The sequence below is a fragment of the Euphorbia lathyris genome, chromosome 2 (assembly GCF_963576675.1).
Source record: "Euphorbia lathyris chromosome 2, ddEupLath1.1, whole genome shotgun sequence".
Taxonomy (NCBI): domain Eukaryota; kingdom Viridiplantae; phylum Streptophyta; class Magnoliopsida; order Malpighiales; family Euphorbiaceae; genus Euphorbia; species Euphorbia lathyris.
This window is the reverse complement of record NC_088911.1, coordinates 45,728,053-45,746,375: the sequence shown is the minus strand read 5'-3', so window position 1 is coordinate 45,746,375 and position 18,323 is coordinate 45,728,053. Positions and strand designations below refer to the sequence as shown.

General features: G+C 36.0%; 2 protein-coding genes across 2 annotated transcripts; one reads left to right on the top strand and one right to left on the bottom strand.

The window, feature by feature from the left end:
- Positions 1 to 4,316: 4,316 nt before the first annotated feature.
- Positions 4,317 to 15,443, top strand: LOC136218030 (uncharacterized). Its single transcript, XM_066004755.1, has 15 exons — positions 4,317 to 4,615; positions 5,217 to 5,870; positions 5,975 to 6,287; positions 9,371 to 9,517; positions 9,614 to 9,702; positions 9,795 to 9,887; positions 10,362 to 10,488; positions 10,627 to 10,691; positions 10,811 to 10,985; positions 12,183 to 12,377; positions 12,688 to 12,735; positions 12,963 to 13,109; positions 13,225 to 13,307; positions 14,294 to 14,409; positions 15,148 to 15,443. Exons 2-15 carry the CDS (start codon positions 5,284 to 5,286, stop codon positions 15,216 to 15,218), a joined length of 2,256 nt encoding a protein of 751 aa, XP_065860827.1. The 5' UTR covers positions 4,317 to 4,615; positions 5,217 to 5,283; the 3' UTR covers positions 15,219 to 15,443.
- A 28-nt stretch (positions 15,444 to 15,471) lies between these two features.
- Positions 15,472 to 17,241, bottom strand: LOC136218031 (mogroside IE synthase-like). The gene is made up of 2 exons (XM_066004756.1): positions 16,575 to 17,241; positions 15,472 to 16,493 (listed from the first exon to the last, which is right to left on the bottom strand). The coding sequence occupies exons 1-2, from the start codon at positions 17,193 to 17,195 to the stop codon at positions 15,774 to 15,776; spliced, it is 1,341 nt and encodes a 446-aa protein (XP_065860828.1). The 5' UTR covers positions 17,196 to 17,241; the 3' UTR covers positions 15,472 to 15,773.
- Between the last annotated feature and the right edge of the window lie 1,082 nt (positions 17,242 to 18,323).

Genomic DNA, 18,323 nt, shown 5'->3' with positions numbered 1-18,323 from the left:
ATATCATATGCTCCCTTTTAACTTCTAAATTCTTTCAGGATTAAATTCCCCACACGAGGGATGCAAAAAAGGACCTTTTTGGCTCTTAAGTTGCTTTGTCCCGGATCTTTTTTATTTATTTGGACATGTGTCATTTTACACAATCTTCAGAATTTGGCTGCTCTTCTCAATACGTCTTGCCAACGTGTCTTCCTTTTAACTGGTCTGAGGATCTATGTAGGCCGTATTTTCTCTAGAATGATGGTTGCTCTTAATGATTAGCAACATTTATGGGTAAATTACATACATGGTGTACAACTTTTACCTATTTTTACACTTTAATGTACAATTTTAAATTTTGCACACTAAAATATACAATCTTCAGGTGACCTTCCATTAAAGTGTACAACCGGTAATTGTGACCGATCAGCGCTAGTGAAACTGCCACATCATCACTTTTCAACTCCTAAATAATTAATTGTGGGACCTACAAATTAATAATTACTTTGATTCCATTTAAATATTTTTTACCATTAATCAATTCTCTCTTTTACCTTTGGTCTTCTTTCTCATACATTTCTCTCTCTTTAATCATTCTTCTTTCTCTCTCTCTCTTCCACCCAAATGAAACCATATCTTTTCAAGCTTCCCAAACCAAAGATTTCTTCAATTTAGGTTTTTAATTCTCTCAAAGCCATAAACATTTCAAGTTCCTTATTAATTAATAGGTATCAAAATGGGTATTTTCTTCTTCATGTTTTCCTTGAATGTGACCTTCAAAATGTCGAGGACCCAAATGGTACCGAAAGTTTTCCGTGTTCGGCGCAAAATTGGAAATAACTTCACTTTCTCCCATCAGATTCAAAATCACTTCATGAAGATAAAGGGTATTTTGGGGTTTTTTTATCATTTCATTATTTAATTTCACTGTTTTCATAACCGCACTCATTTTTTGAGACTTGAACACGAAGAACAAGAAGAAGAGGGAGCAATCTTAGCGACGGCGGAGGCAGGGGAAAGCAGCAATACATGGAGATGCTGAGACTTGATCTTAAGTTGGATTCAACTTATGTTGAACAAAAGATGGAATTGATTTTGAAATTAGGGCTTGTTTGTTTTATGGTAGCCAGAATTGATTTTGAAGCTAGGTTGGATTGAACTTCCATGGCAGTCAAAGAGATTGAGGAGAGAAAGAGGTTTTAGGAGAGAGAGATATTAGTAGGAGAGAATAAAAGTAATAAAAGTAAAAAATTTGAAAAGATAGAATCGGATAATTGTTTTTTTTTTATTAAAGGTATAAAAGTAATTTAATAATATATAGGAACCACATTTAATTTTTAAGTAGTGAAAATTGATGAGGTGTCATTTTAACCAAGTGGTTAATAGGGTTGACCGATCATTTTTACCTGCTGTACACTTTAGTGCGAAGTCAACAGAAGGTTGTATACTTTTAGTGTGCAAAATTAAAAGTTATACACTAAAATGTGAAAATTGGTAAAGATTGTACACCACGTATGTAATTTACCTCAACATTTACTCTTCTCATTTTCTTGCTTTTATCGATTTTCTCATTGTCGTTTCCACTTCTTCTACTTTCATTCAAGTCTCCTAATGTCATTTCCACCTCTTCCGTTTTTATGAATGTATATTTTTTCTCCATTATTTCCATCTTTTCATCATTTTCTACTTGTGAGAGCAAGAGGCTTCTTTGGTTCATAGATCCTAGGGCTGCACAAAACTAACCGGAAAACCGAAAAACCGGTTTCCGAAACCGAAACCAAACCGAAAAATAGATTAACCGTAACCGATGGACTAGTTTACGGGTTTTTATTTAAAAACCGATGGTTAACCGAAACCGAAAAATAAACCGATTGTGTATTAATACATATAAAACTAGTATAAATATATGTAGAAATTTAATTATCAATCTATTTATATTTTATTTGGAAGTGAAAAATATCAAAATAACATAAAACTTATTTATTTTGGCCATTTTGTTGATTAAGTTTGAAGTTACATATTTTTATTTAATATTTAAATAATTATATATTACTTTAAAGTGAACAATTATAGATGTAAAGTGATTTTTGCTACGAAAAGTCACTAATGGTTAACCGACCGAAATATAGGTTAACCGACCGAAATTTATATTAACCGAAATATGGTTAACCGAATTAAATGGACTGGTTAATGATTTTTGTTAATGGACTGGTTAACCGACCATGTGCACCCCTAATAGATCCTCATACTCTGCCTTTTTGCCATTTTGATCTTTGAGAGCAATTGGCTTCTTTGATTCCTAAACCCTTATACTTCTGTCTTTTTGCTATTTCAATCTTTGAGAGTAGGAAGGCTTTTTTATTCCCAGGCTCATATATTTCTATCTTTTCGCCATTCCGATTTTTGAGAGTGATAGGCTTCTTTGATTCCAACATTCTTTTTTCTTCATAGTAAGTTTTCCTTTGATTTTTGCTTGTTTCGTTTTGCTTGGTTCTGTTTTTTCTTTGTTTTATCTCTTGTGATGGGTCGTAAAAAGACACAAACTTTGAGGGAGCATTAGTGAGACAAAAAAGGCATCACAATAAATTCATAATGCCCCATATGTCCTAAAAGTAGTTTTGTGTATGTCTAGAGGGTGCATGCTGATTTGGTAATACCCTAAAGTAAGGTCTATTTTGGTAAAAACAGATGCAATGTACAAGTCATCTAGTAATTCCTCAATATTAAGGATATGAAATCTATCCTTAACATTATTGCTATTAGCTCTATATAGTTAATACACATCCTCCAAGTATTGCCTTTTTTTTCTTAACTAAGACCACTGGAAAGTAATATGGACTCACACTGTGTTGAATAGTACCATTCCCTAATAGTTCTCATACCATCTTCTCAATTATATCTTTTTGCAAAGATGAATTATATGGTCTAACATTAACTAGGGAGGTTCATTCTAACAATGAAATTCTATGATCATGTGTTCTTTAAGGGGGAAAGAGTTGCGATCTTGTTATATCAAATTGCTCCAACAAATGTTCTAGCTCACTATGAGGTTTTGTTTTGTATGCAATTAGAGGTGCAACCAATTGAATTTGAGGTATGTAGTATAACCATCAGGGCCGGCCCTGGGCATAGGCCCGGGGTGCACCAGCCTAGGGCTCAGGATTGGAGGGGGCCAAAAAAAAAATTTAGCCTTTATATGTATATATAAAATTTAATTTTTATAAATATAAATAGTGATAAAATTATATAAGAGAGCTTGTTTCTTTTCGAAACCCATTGATAAAAAAATTTAAAAGACCTATTTTATTATGTATAAATTTTTTATTATTAAAAAGCTCTTATTACTTATTTTGTATAGGACTAAATTCTCAGGACCGGCCCTGATAACCATAATCCAACATTCTAAACATATTACTTTCTATTATGACCGTGACTGAAGTATTAGATAGTCATACAAACAATGCTCAATAGTTCCCAATTTAAAGGTCATACTCAAGGAATTAAAGTTACATGTGATGTCTAGTGTAATTAACATTCCACACCTAAGACCATTTGACAACCCTTTAAGGACATAACTAGGAAATGTTAACCTTGAACCACCTAATTGAAGTTTTCACAAACATAGAGCAAACTACTTCTTGTCCACTAGCCTGCTGTAAACCCTAAGCTCTTATTGAATAGTAATGTTAATGAAATTATGAGTGCTACCTGAATTAACTAGAATCTGTAAGGGTTTTTTTTTTTTTTTTTTTGTCTAAATTTCTTTCTAAATTGGACCAAATAATTTCTAACATCACGAGTCAATGTCATAAAATAACAGTTAAGTGGTCATAAATGTTTTTAGTAGGTCAAGATCAATATCACAAAATAATTTATCAAAAGAGAAATGTAAATTTTTCGAAAGAAAATATAAAAATAAATCATGTGGTTCGATCGATTTGAAAAAGATAATCACGTAGTTTAAAAGTTTACAAATAGTGATATATGGTTTGTGCATTTTGCAAACTCATGCACTCTTTAAAACATTGTTATTGTGACTATTTACTACAAAAGGGATCGGATTGTAGTAATTAAAAAAAAATGATTTGTAAATTACTCCACATAAAAGAACGTTTTTACAAATTACCTAAACCATTTATTGGTTGACTACTTGCAGATTTGTTGAACTCCAAACTTCACACCTTTGTTTGTAAGTTGGACAAACCATAAATAAATAAATAAATAAATAAATAAATATATATATTTATTTATTTATTTATTTATTGTTTATTTACCTTTTTCTTTAAAGTGAGAGGCTAAATAAATAAGTAAATAGTGGTTTAAACCCCACAAATTTGGTGATGCAACTACTTGCAGAACCATAATAGCACAATATTTGCTGAACGACGGTTTATAACACATCATCATCATCAGGGCTCCATAGCAGAGGAATTCTATGTTTATCGGACGGTCTATAACAGAGTATTATCACGCGCTTTACTACAGATAAACCCTGTTCTTCCCCGTCCCCTTCTAAAACCCATTGCCATTTGTATTTTCTTTCTTTTCTCCAAGTAGACTGCCGGTCAAGAATTCCATTCTTTACATCTCCCAATTCCATTTAACTTCAATCCATTGTTCAGTTCTGGTTAGAACTGTAAGTATGTCATTTCAATTTCTTATTATTTTTGGTTTCAATTTCTTAGTATGTCATTTCAATTCCATTTAACTTCAATCCATAATTCAGTTCTGCTGTTTTAGATTTTCTTTGTTGTCATTTTACATTTGCTGGCTCTCTTGGTCCGTTTTTTGTTCGTCATTATATGATTTTCTCGCCTTTTTCTTTTCTTCCCCCATCTAATTTTGTCGAATTAGTGCTGATATGGTATTTTCTTATTGTTGTTTCATTGCTTCTATATTTTTCTTTAATTCTGTTTTCACAAGAATCTGCCTTGAGTTGAAGCTATTGCAGTTGCTTTTGATTTTTGATTTTCGATTTTCTTGCTGCATTTGATCAAGCGAGGTGTAACGCTGTCTGTATCTATTGTGTATTTTGAGAAATTAGTTAGTAACAACATATGGCGAAACTGCGTATTTGCTTGGTGTTGTTTGAATACAGAAATCGACATAATGAAATAAAAATGGTTCTATATGAAATATTCAGTAGCTACAGTCCATTCCATTGTTTTGTTCCTTGTATCTGTATATTTTTTTTTTCTGTTTTTGATGAATTCTTTGGTGAATCTCCTCTTTGCCAGCATTTTGGGGCAGGTGTTTAGGAAGTGTCAATGCCAATCTCCTTGTGAGGAGGGAAATATCTGAAAAATGGCTTCCAGGGCAATCTTGAGACGGAAAAGATTCATTTCCGATTATCTGAGTGCCTCCACTCGTTCAATTCAGACCTTTCGTTGTCTTGGGCATGGAGCTCAGTATTTGTATCTAGACAGCTATAGCTATGCCACAAAACAATTCTCCTCAGATTTTAATAATTGGAAGGAACCAGAAAAAAATTTAGTGGCTAGAGCAGAATTACTTGGCTCTTCAGGTGTAGGTCAGATTGCGAACAGATTTTACAGCACTGCAGGTTTGGGTCTCAGACATGCTCGATCCGAGTTTGTCAATCCAACGAGGTTTGTGCCATTTCATGTGCACTATGCATCCACAGCTACAGCTAGGCAACCTGACTTGGGCGGTGATGATGAGGACAAAGCAGAAATTGTTGCTAAAAAGAGAAAAGAAGCATCTCCTGAAGAATGTGATCAAGCTGTTGAAGGTTTAAGTACTGCAAAAGCTAAAGCAAAAGCCAAACGGTTGCATGAATCTCAAAATGTTGCAAAATCCATTTTGCGAAAAACATGGACCATGCTTCTGGGGATTGGTCCTGCTTTGAGGGCTGTAGCTTCTATGAGCAAGTTAAAAACTTTACATTTACACTGCTCTGGTTATAATAACAAGCTTCAAGCGCAATGCTTTCCCATGAATTGCTTATTTACAACCTATTTTTTTTTTTCTCCAGGGAGGACTGGGCCAAGAAACTTGCTCACTGGAAGCATGAATTTGTCTCAACATTAAAACATTACTGGTTAGGTTTTAAACTTCTGTGGGCTGATGTGAGGATCAGTTCAAGAATGCTATTAAAACTTGCAGGTGGGAAGAGTCTGTCCAGAAGAGAGAGGCAACAGCTAACTCGAACCACGGCAGACATTTTTAGGCTAGTCCCTGTTGCAGTTTTTCTAATTGTACCATTCATGGAATTTCTGCTACCAGTATTCCTGAAATTGTTCCCCAACATGTTGCCATCTACATTTCAAGATAAAATGAAAGAGCAGGTACATTTTGATTGTAGTTGCTTTTTTTGTTTGACATGAGTTGCTTTTGTTCTTAATTTGTGTAATCATGAATTATCTTTTATTAGTAATTTTATGCATTGCATAACATTTGTTTTCTTGACCTATTAAAGTATGTTATCATAATCGTATGTTAATTTATAACTCTAATCTTGCAAAGTATCCAACATATATGGAAATTAAGGTTAGAAATTATAGTTTTAATCTTGTATTAAGTGCAATTATGTTTTTATCTGTTCAACATATATATATATATATATTTTCCCATCCATTCTCCAAAATTCTATTATGTGATTGAATTGATTTTTTATTTTTTAAAAAATAAAGAAATAAATTTTATTACTATATTAATTAATGTTCTAACGTTTAGGTGCATATTATGTGTGTTGTGTGTGTGTATTTAAACTGACTAGTAGCATTCCAATATTAATAAATTTGTGTTTTTATGTCCAATTTTGTATTGGACCTACAATATTATGCATTTTATATTTTTTATTAGATAATATGATTTACATAAATAAATTTATCAAGTCAAAATGGCATTAAGTAAGATGAAGTTGAAGAAAGCAGTAGGACCTGATGGCATCCCTATTGAGATTTGGAGATGTTTGGGAGAAAGAGGAATCGAATGGTTGACGACGTTCTTCAACAAAATTTGGAGAAATAATAAGATGCCATCAGAATGGAGGAAAAGTATCTTAATCCCTTTGTATAGGAACAAAGGCGATGTCCAAAATTGTGCCAACTATCGGGGAATCAAATTAATGAGTCACACTATGAAACTTTGGGAGCGAGTGATCGAACAAAGGCTAAGGAGGACGGTGAAGATCTCGGAAAACCAGTTTGGCTTTATGCCGGGAAGATCAACTATGGAAGCCATCCATCTAATGAGACAATTAATAGAGCAATATCGAAATAAGAAGAAAGACTTGCATATGGTTTTCATTGACTTGGAGAAAGCATATGATAAGGTACCAAGGGAAGTACTTTGGTGGGCCTTGATAAGGAAAGGCATTTCGCGGAAATATATTGACATCATAAAGGACATGTATGAGGGAGCATGCACGAGTGTACGTACTAGTGTTGGGAAGTCTGAAGAGTTTCCTATTACGATTGGAGTGGGTTCCGCACTAAGCCCATTTCTTTTTGCCATCGTTATGGATGAACTAACAAGTTCACTTCAAGATGGTATACCATGGTGCATGTTGTTTGCAGATGATATTGTGTTGGTTGATGAGACGAAAGAAGGAGTGGAGAGGAAGTTGGAACTATGGAGACAAACTCTAGAATCTAGAGGCTTTAAGTTGAGCCGAAGTAAAGTGTAAGTTTAGCGGCCATAGGAGTAGGGAGGCAGGGACAATCACCCTAGATGGGAGAGTTGTTCAGGCCTCGGATTGCTTCCGGTATTTAGGATCTATTATCCAAACGGATGGAGAAGTAGATGGAGATGTTGCTCATAGGATTAAAGCTGGTTGGTCGAAGTGGAAGAGTGCTACGGGTTTCCTCTGTGACTCCGGCATGCCTAATAGATTGAAGGGAAAATTCTACCGCACGGCAATCAGACCAGCATTGTTATATGGTATGGAGTGTTGGGCAGTGAAACACTGCCACATCCATAAGATGTCTGTGGCGGAGATGCGTATGTTGAGATGGATGTATGGTCATACGAGAAAGGATCGGGTGAGTAATGAAATAATTAGGACAAAAGTAGGGGTCACATCTATTGAGAATAAAATGAGAGAAAACCGACTAAGGTGGTTTGGCCATGTGAGACGTAGAGCGCTTGATGCGCCGGTTAGGAGAACCGAAGAGTGGCAAAGGGATGTAGTGGTGAGGGGTAGGGGAAGACCTAAGCAAACTTGGAGGAGGGTGATCGAGAGTGATATGAGTTTACTGGGACTTGAGGAAAATATGGTAGTGGATAGGACGAAGTGGAGGGAGCGAATTTGTGTCGCTGACACGACTTGATTTCACGGTTTTATATGATGGTTCATGTTAGCCGACCCCGAATCATTTCGGGACTAAGGCTTTGTTGTTGTTGTTGTATTATAGTAATATACTAATGCTCTTTGTATTTGAACAGAATACATTATGATTGGAATAGGTCAGAGGGTTACAGTCTATGTTAAATAATGAAATTTTGCATTCTTCAGTCTAATATTGTAAAATTTATTAAAATGATCGAGTTTACTCTTGTCTTGTCTGTTCAAATAATTGTCTATCTATCTATTAATATATTGTACATTATAGATTTGTTTGAGTCTGAAAATTTTCTTATATGACTTCAATGCAGTAATGAAATCAAGTTGTTTATTTAAAATAAAATAAAATCAAGTTGTTTTATAGCTGGCTTGCATAAAAAAATGACTCTTATATAGCCTTGTGCATGGAACCTCCAATGCAGGGACATCATTTATTTTTAAAAAAAAAAAGGTGTGTGGACAATGCTATCTATGCATGCTTGTCTCTGATGACAATGTATGCTTAAACTGGTGCTAAAGAAAAAAATCATCTTTTAAGTGAGGACAATTTTGGTAAATAATCTCAAGTTTGATATCTACCTTTTCGCTTAACAATCCAATCTGAAAAAGAATTGTTTAGGCAAGAATGAACTTGAGATGATTCTTGAACACAATTTATCAGATTTGTCTGATTCATTAATTTTTTCTAATACAAATATTCTTACTTGGAACTTGAAGTTTGTACTCCTTATTTTTCTGGATTTTGCTACTGAGTTGGATATTAATTGTATGATGGTGCGAAATTTGTGTTTTAGCCTTATATTTATTTATTTATTTATTAATCGTTTTGGGCAGTATTTCACTCCTGTAATAACGACTTCAGTTGGTTTTTAGCCTGGTAACATAAGCTAAGGCATGTTCAAGCTCACTTCGGGCTGGAAATTCCAAGTCAAGGCTGAAACATGTAGAAATTTGCTTGGTTTGGTTTCAATTGTTTGTTAATGTGTTCAATATGCACAATACATCGTGTGGCTCGGAGTTTTCTTTGTTGGCTTGGCTCTGTTGATATAAATTGTTGTTTCGTGTGAATTGTTCAATAAGTAGGAAGCACTGAAAAGGAGGTTGAATGCAAGAATAGAATATGCTAAGTTCCTTCAAGATACAGTGAAAGAAATGGCCAAGGAAGTCCAGAACACGCGGAGTGGAGAAATGAAGAAAACTGCTGAGGACCTTGATGGGTTTTTGAACAGGGTTAGAATTAGCTTTCAAACTCTTATATTTTAATTTGCTGAATCTTTTTTACTTTTGTTTTTATTTCTCTCCATGTGAGATGCAATACTTGTGCAGGTTAGAAGAGGCGCTGGAGTCTCTAATGAAGAGATTTTGGGCTTTGCTAAGCTGTTCAATGATGAACTAACTTTGGATAACATTGGCAGGTTGGTGTAGGTTTGTGCTTGATTTTCTGTCCAAAGGCAGACTGCTTTTCTTAATACTATTATGTCTGTTAAGCAACATTTTTTTTTTCCAGGTCTAGGTTAGTCAGCATGTGCAAGTATATGGGTATAAGTCAATTTGGAACAGATGCGTACTTGCGTTTTATGCTTCGTAAGAGACTCCAAAGGTGAGATTGCCTTTTCATCTGGCATGCATAATGATATTTTGAATTCTGTATGGTTAAGATGGTAGGGATGGCATTTCACGTTTGGATGTATAAAACTTCCCACTATAATCTTTGTTTGGAGAGAGCTCCCAAATTTCTTTCATCATACCGCTTCCATAGTATAGTGGGATTTCTAATTGGTTCTTGGAATGGCTTGGTCTTCAATGTGATGAAAAGAATATTAATTAATTTGTATAATTGAATGAATTCCACTCAATTAAGTGGTATGATCTGCTTCTCATTTGTGAGGGTACCTTATTGTCTAGGCTTGTTTCCTTTTTCTTTTCCCCACTGATCTGATTTCTTTCTATTTTGTTAAATAATTTGACCACAACAGACATCAGAATTGAGGCTTACACGAAATTCCTAATCTCTATTTTTTGTGGGGCGGAATCATGTAATTGGCTATTATTCATTCCCCTATTTTGCTTTCAGTATCAAGAATGATGATAAGTTAATTCAAGCAGAGGGTGTGGAGTCTCTTTCAGAGGCTGAGCTTCGGGAAGATTGTAGGGAACGTGGCATGCTTGGTTTGTTATCTGTTGAAGAAATGCGGCAGCAGGTTCTCAGATTAGCCTTTTGTGTATATTTTTGCTTCTGTAGATGAATTTCCACGTTGGTGTCTACTAATGTTGATCTATTACTGGTTAATATGAAGTTCAATATGTTAATTTGTCAGCTTCCTGAATCTTAACTGCAGCTTCGTGACTGGCTGGATCTCTCTCTCAATCACTCTGTTCCATCTTCTCTTTTGATCCTTTCAAGGTAATCTGGAGCACCCTAGTTATCCTTTTTTTTACTCCTTTTTCTGCCAGATAAATGCATCACATGTATATGCTAAATTTCAATTGCATGTGAATCTTCTGGTTTGAAACCTTATGCAGGGCCTTTACTGTGTCTGGTAAGTTGAAACCAGAGGAAGCTGTTCAAGCAACACTGTCTTCTCTGCCTGATGAGGTTGTAGATACTGTTGGTGTTACATCTTTACCATCGGAAGATTCTATTTCTGAAAGGAGGAGGAAATTGGAGTACCTTGAGATGCAGGAAGAGCTTATCAAGGTTATTATTGTTTTTATTCTTGTTCTTGGAAACGTGATATCCTTTTTAACCGCTCTCTTAATTTAAGAGAATACACTTTGTGATGAGTTTTCAAGATTGTTTTGGTCTATGTTAGACATTTTTGTTTTTATCTTGTTGCATTAGTGTGAGACAAACCGGTGATGATTTCATTATGTCAATATAACCTTAATTTAGTTAAATAAGAAATTTGAAACCTTTTGCATCAAGTTGTGACCTACACATAGGGATGTAAACGGGGCGGGGCGGGGATTTGGTTTCCCATCCCCGTCCCCGCCTAAACGGGGATTCCCCGTCCCCACCAGCTAAACGGGGACAAAAACTGTCCCCGTCCCCGCCCCACGGGAAAACCGCGGGTACGGGGAATCCCTGTTTACCCATTTGGTACAAAATTGCCCACTCTATATCCTTTGCTTAACAATCTGAATAATGCTTAAAGTATGAAACAAAATTAATAAATGATGATGTCTAACAGAGCATATCCAAAAGAAAATAGATGTGCAATATATGAGCAGTTCTATGCAATACTGTCCCCTAAAAATATCCCAGTATTCTGGCAGGCATTAGAGTTTTCATCGTGCTCAGGAAATGCTCTTGTTGCTGCATTGGTATTTAATAGTTCACTACCTTCATCAAAGACCAAATTACAAAGGCTAAATAACTTCTGGTCAGCACATTGGATGCAAGCTCAATCCATTTCTCATCCTTAACATCTGCAAAACCAATCATAAAGAATACTAATAATTTCATTTCCTCTTTTCCTGTTTCTTAATCAACAAAACTAAGTAGAAAACTTCTTGGAATGAACACTCAATAGAAGGCACTGCAAGATGAACTATTAAATTTAAGGGATGCACATAAATTTAAGGCACTGCAAGATGAACTATTTTTTAATTTATTTATATATAAACGGGGATTACCCATCGGGGCTTTACGGGGACGGGTACGGGGATCCCCGCGGGGCGGGGATACCATTTCCCGTACCCGCCTACGGGGACCATATTGGTCCCCGTCCCTGCCAAAAAACGGGGCGGGGAATCCCCGCCCCGTAGGGGCGGGGCCCCGACGGGTACGGGTATTCCCCGTCCCAGTTGCATCCCTACCTACACACTTCTCTCTTTCAGAAGGAACTTTGTCATTTTTCGTTTGCTAAGTCAGTTTGAAATTGATAATTTTTAGGAGGAAGAAGAGAAAGAGGAAGAAGAGCTTGCCAAGATGAAGGAATCTAAAAGCAGTGAAGAGGATGTGGCATTGAAAGAGATGACCACACCAGGAGCACATGAGGCACAAGAACTAGCTAGAGCAAGAACATTAGATAAACAAGAGCAGCTCTGTGAACTTAGTCGTGCACTTGCAGTTTTAGCTTCAGCATCTGTAAGTACTGGAATTTTAAGTTTTTAATGGTAATTTTTTTTTGTTAATTTTTGAAGGCTGCTTTGGGCAAAGCCTTTCATTCCTTGACCATGCTGATTACCTGGGATTTCGGTGGTATAAACCCTGCTTCCCATGGTTTACAAACGAAAGCCAATAAGTTTTTCTGGTTAGAGGTTGTTTTGTAGAACCAAAAAAGAAAAAAAAAAAAAGAAGAAGAAATAAAGGGGCTTTGTTGATTGTGCAATTTTAAAAACAATAGTTTTGATATTCTCTATAAGTTGATTCTTATTTTTTTTACTGCATCTTGCAGTCGGTCAGCAGGGAACGTGAAGCGTTTTTAAGCCTTGTCAATAAGGAGGTATCATGAAGCTTGAATTATCAATTCTGTGCAGATTTTATTCTATTTTTCTTACCATAAGGAAATGTCCCTTCATATGTGCTAAGACTGACTGTTTTTTTTTTTTTCGAAACTAAGACTGACTGTTAATTTGCTCAGGAAGTCATCTGAACTGTTTTTTAGGGAATAGGTAGTACCTTTAGTCTTGAAAAGCTTGTTAGGCATCTAATGGAGAAGTATGTTTTCAGATAGAGCTTTACAATAGCATGGTAGAGAAGGAAGGCACAGATGGTGAACAAGAGGCCATTAAAGCATATAGAGCTGCCCGAGAGGACAGTGATCGTGCTTCTGAAGTAGATGATCATAATGATGTTTCTTCGGCTCTAATAGAAAGGGTAACAATTAGAATATACTATTCCCATCTCAGCTTGAACATTCCCTTACCTTTAAGCTCCCATTTGCAAATTGGGCACTTACCTGCTATACTATGGGTCGCTGATTGTACTCCAGGTTGATGCAATGCTCCAAAATCTTGAGAAGGAAATTGATCATGTTGATGCTGAAATTGGTGATCGCTGGCGAATACTAGACAGGTGGATCATTCTATTCATAGATAATACTTTTCTGATTGTCCTTCTGTTATTCTAGTACTACTTTGCCATGCTTCCATATCATTTACTGAAGTAAAAGATATGCACATACATATTCTCTATATATGTATCGTGGTCTATAATTAACCATCAATTGGAAGAGATACTTTTTCTAGTTTTAGAACTTAAGGTTACTCTTTGTACCCTGAGACATTTTGCTATTGATTTCAGTGTTTCAAAAAAATCGATTGTGTATAGCCCTGTTACATAACTAGATTGTGGCTATGCAATTTGATACAGTGTTATAGGCTTTGGAAATAAAAATTGAAATGGCTGAAGCTTGCCTTTATAGTATGTTTGTACTAGCAATGACTGTTGCTGCTTGTCTAAAGCTTTTATCATTGGTTGTTGTCCGTTTCTTGATAGTCAAGTTGATCCTTGAAGCTTTTCTATTTTTTTTCTAAATTTTGTTCTTTTACATTACCTAGTGGCATTATTTGCTAAGCCTTAAACCATCTGAAATTCTACTTTGTTCTGTAAGACATACTGTTTTAATGCACGCTCAAGAAACTCCTAAACCTCTCTTGTAGGTTCTTAAAATTAACTTTTCTGTGCATCGCAAAACTAAATCCTTGCTCAGAAATAAGACTTTCTTTTCTTCCCTCAGAAACAAGACTCTCTTTGCATGTTTAGAAGTACTACTATTGTAGGTTTCATTTTTATTTTATTTTTGTATATAAATATGTTTTTGCATGTGCGTAGTGGCCATGCCTGTTATTGAAATTCTTGCAGCCAAATTCCTGTAGCCAAATTCTTGCAGATCTTGTTATTGAAAGGTCACTGATGCAAAGTGGCCATGCCTGTTATGTGCAAATTTTTATATGTTATGTTGTTTGACTATAAGTTCAGGGGTTAATACACCCTTGTAGCCCTTTTCTTCATGCAACTGGATCTGCAAATTTACATTAATTTATGTTCATTGCTGGCAGGGATTATGATGGCAAAGTTACACCTGAAGAAGTTGCTGCTGCTGCTATTTACTTGAAGGATACGTTAGGCAAGGATGGTGTTCAAGAACTCATCAGCAATCTTTCCAAAGATGGAGGTCAGCTAATTAGTCTATGCTCTCTCTCTCACTCAAGTCTAATCATGTATTGCTAATGTTTATATGTGGGCATGAATTGAATACACTTGCATTCTGAAGGTAATTTTTCAGTCTTTCATTGTGATTTGTGTCACAGCCACAGTTTGTTACTCCCTAATGAGTTTGCCACTATGTTTCTGATAAGAATAAACAAAATATGAAACAGAAATAGAGGATCAGAGCAATAGAAAGTGTCCAGCCTACACTAGACCATAACTACCTTTTACCCCTATACATAGCAAACTGCCTAGCTGTAATAGCAGAATATCCTATCAATTCCCATCTTTGCCTTTGTCCTGTTGCATTACGTACATAAACTTTCAATTCCTATGGCCCAACTGAAGTATGGTCCAGAATTTCTCCATCACCAGCAAATTTTGTCAGTTTCTTCCACGGAAAAGGATATGGTATTGAGTGCCATTCTTTATATATATATATATATATATATATATATTTAAATAACTGGTTAATTATTATGTCTAGAAAATTTTCATGAGATGGTGAAAGATAATTGATTATGGAAAAGTAAAGTAGAAATTGACAGGGCAAAGGGTTTGAAACACTTGCAATCTTTGCATAATCTGGCACTACAAGTTTCTTGGGTGTTTATTATTATTATTATTATTTTTATGATACTTGTTCTGTCAAACCCACTGATTGATGAGTCATTATATTTTTCTACCCAATGTCAATGAACAGATGGGAAGATTCTTGTTGAAGACATTGTCCGACTGGGCAGTCGGATAGAAGATACCAATACAGCCGAGTAAGGGAAACGTTAAAGATCCCTGATTTAACTTCCATTCATTTAATATATACCTAATCAGTGATTGACAGGAAGTATGGTTTGGCAAGTATTCTTCCAATGAGTTCCAATTGTCAAATTTTGGGATGTTGGTCTCAGTACTTGGTTATTATAGTGTCATAGATTCAACTTTAGGTTCTCTTAGCATTCTACTGATAACGCACCAGTTTTTACTGGTGCTGTAAAAATTAATTCTGATAGGCAAGAAAAAAAATATGTATACAGACAATGACACTGAAGCCATTGTCTCGAACTTTCTACTTACATATAATGTAATTATGGAAATTTTGTCCCATACAATCTTTTTGAATCTAGTTGAATTTACTGCTATTGAAAGAAAATATATAGGGCACATCTCTTGAAGTTTTGTTATTACTTCCTGAATCTCTTGGTCACATCTTTTGACCTTCACCTTTATTGCAAATCCAAGTTTAATGCCATAATATCATGTTACATCTTGAGTACAAATCTGATTTCTAGCTGTTTTTATTTGGTAACTTTTATAGGGGTTTTAGTTGCTCTAACTGGAACTGCGTATTGCAGTAATAAACTTGTCTATGTTTTTATCAGAACTTCCACCTTTAACCGCTGCTTCAATTGCCAATTTCTTCCATTTCTCTGAATTCTTTCTGATGTGACTTCTTTTTTCTCCTACCATGATTTCATTTATACAAAGCTCTACTTCTTGTTTTGTTACCAAACCCTTTTCATCAGTTTTTGCGCTGATCCCTATCTGCCAAACATCAGCAATGAACTTAGCATTGGTTGTCTGATCTGCCCACTGTGGAATTGCTATCAATGGCACACCCAAGCTAATTGCCTCTGTAGTTGAGTTCCACCCGCAATGTGTGATGAAGCACCCAATAGACTTGTGAGCCAGAACATCCAACTGACGGCACCAACTCACTATCAATCCTTTCTCTGCTGTCTCTTCCACAAAGTTCCTGGGCAACTTTTCCCTTTCTTCTTCTCTTACTACCCACAAGAAGTAGCTGTTGCTCCCCTTTAGACCCCAAGCTATTTCTTCCATCTGCTCTTCCCTCAGAGCAGCCAAGCTTCCAAATGATACATAAACTACGGATCCATTTTCCTTCGAGTCTAGCCACTTGATGCAACTGTCAACTTCAGGTCTAAAAAGGCTGACTCCATATTCACTGTTATCCTCTACCTGTTTAAGAGACGGAGTTGTCGGTCCTATCAGTGTGATCTTCATACCTTGGCTCGTCAGCCAGTTGATTACCTGATGTAGAAAATTTACAATTCATATAATTGGCTGGCTAAGTAGCTATTTCAGTTTGTAAAGGGTGTCAAGTGTTGGTACCTCTTCCTCCAGGGCAGTGAAGCTGTTAAAGAAAATCCAATCAACATCTTTGAAGTTAGAGAACTGATTGACCGCTAAGGTTGTGAGGGATGGATAACTTAGGATGTCATAGACATATGAAGGGAGTTCAGAAGCTCGTAAAAGCGGCAACCCCGGGAGTAAAACAGTCTGATCCTCTACAGGAAGCTTGAGGTAGGCTTGGTGGACATGATAATAGACTGTACAAACTGCACATGGTTGAGTGAAAAATGAAGCTCCAGCTATCCCAAACTGTCTAGCTATGTCTAGAGCCCAAGGCATGACTGAATCATATACAAGACAACTTACATGAGTTTGCTGCTTAGCCAGGAGTTGTGTCAATTCCTTTGACACCAGAGCTTGGATGAGTTGAAGGTAGTGGGGAGAGTTATGGTCAAGATTATGAAAAATGGTGTGTATATTCAGTGAGGAATTAGAGTTTGTTTGATAGATGGGTTTGTTGGAGAAGATGAGTAGTGTGATTTTGAGTCCTTTGAATGCTAAGCGTTTGCAGAATTGGAGAAGTGGATTAATGTGGCCTTGGACAGGAAATGGAATTGCTATTACATCACTCTTGTTCATTGTTCTTTCTAAATTCTCCATTTCACTCTCTTATCTATCTGGATAGATATTGAAAAGCTGTCGGTATAGTGACCTTATATACACCTCAATTCCCATTCCAATTATTATAGCTATGCTTGTTTTAGCTGAGCCAAATCATGACAAAAACCATTATGACAACAATAACAATAATGAGTGGGTTTAGCCATTAATCTTTTACTTCAATATGTTAAGTTAACGATTTTTTTTTTTTTTCATACAATAGTATTGTTTATTTCATGTGTTCGAAATTTACATTTTTAATTTTTTTTATTATGTATAATGTACAACAACAACAAAGCCTTAGTCCCGAAATGATTCGGGGTCAGCTAACATGAACCATCATATAAAACCGTGAAATCAAGTCGTGTCAGCGACACAAATTCGCTCCCTCCACTCCGTCCTATTCACTACCATATTTTCCTCAATTCCCAGTAAACTCATATCACTCTCCTCCAAGTTTGCTTAGGTCTTCCCCTATCCCTCACCACTACATCCATTTGCCACTCTTCGGTCCTCCTAACCGGCGCATCAAGCGCTCTACTGTTGGTCCCTTGTTTAGTTGCAAGTATAGTTCCAAGGGGGGTTAGGAACTATTTAAACTTTTTTCGCAATTTAGGCAGACTTCTTTTTCTAAAGAAAAAGGTTTGAACAGCGGCGCTGAGTAAACAGCAAGATACTGGCTTAGTCAACAGGTGACTAGGTCAGTTCCTCAGCTTGAGTCAGGAGATAGCACTTGGAGTCTATTCCTGAACTCAGACGTTCAACGCGCACAACTCAACTTGACCTCTTTACTTGGTCAGTTTTGATTATTTATAGCAAGCAATATAAATTAGGAGTTAAGGTTTAGAAATACTTCACTCAGCAGATTTATCCAGGTTCGGCTTCTTCTAAGCCTACGTCCTGTCCCCGGAACACTTCCGAGATTTCAAATCCTCTACTGAGCTCTTTAAAGGTAGAGCCTCAAACCTTTTACAATATCAGCAATTGAGTATGACAAGAGTACCTTGCTCTATACTTCTACTCAATCCTAATCTCTCCGCTGAGTACTTAAAACCGAGTACTCAGCCTCTCCTTTCTACTTCTAGAAATGATAAAGATTTTTGTCCTAAACAACAATTGCTAGAACAC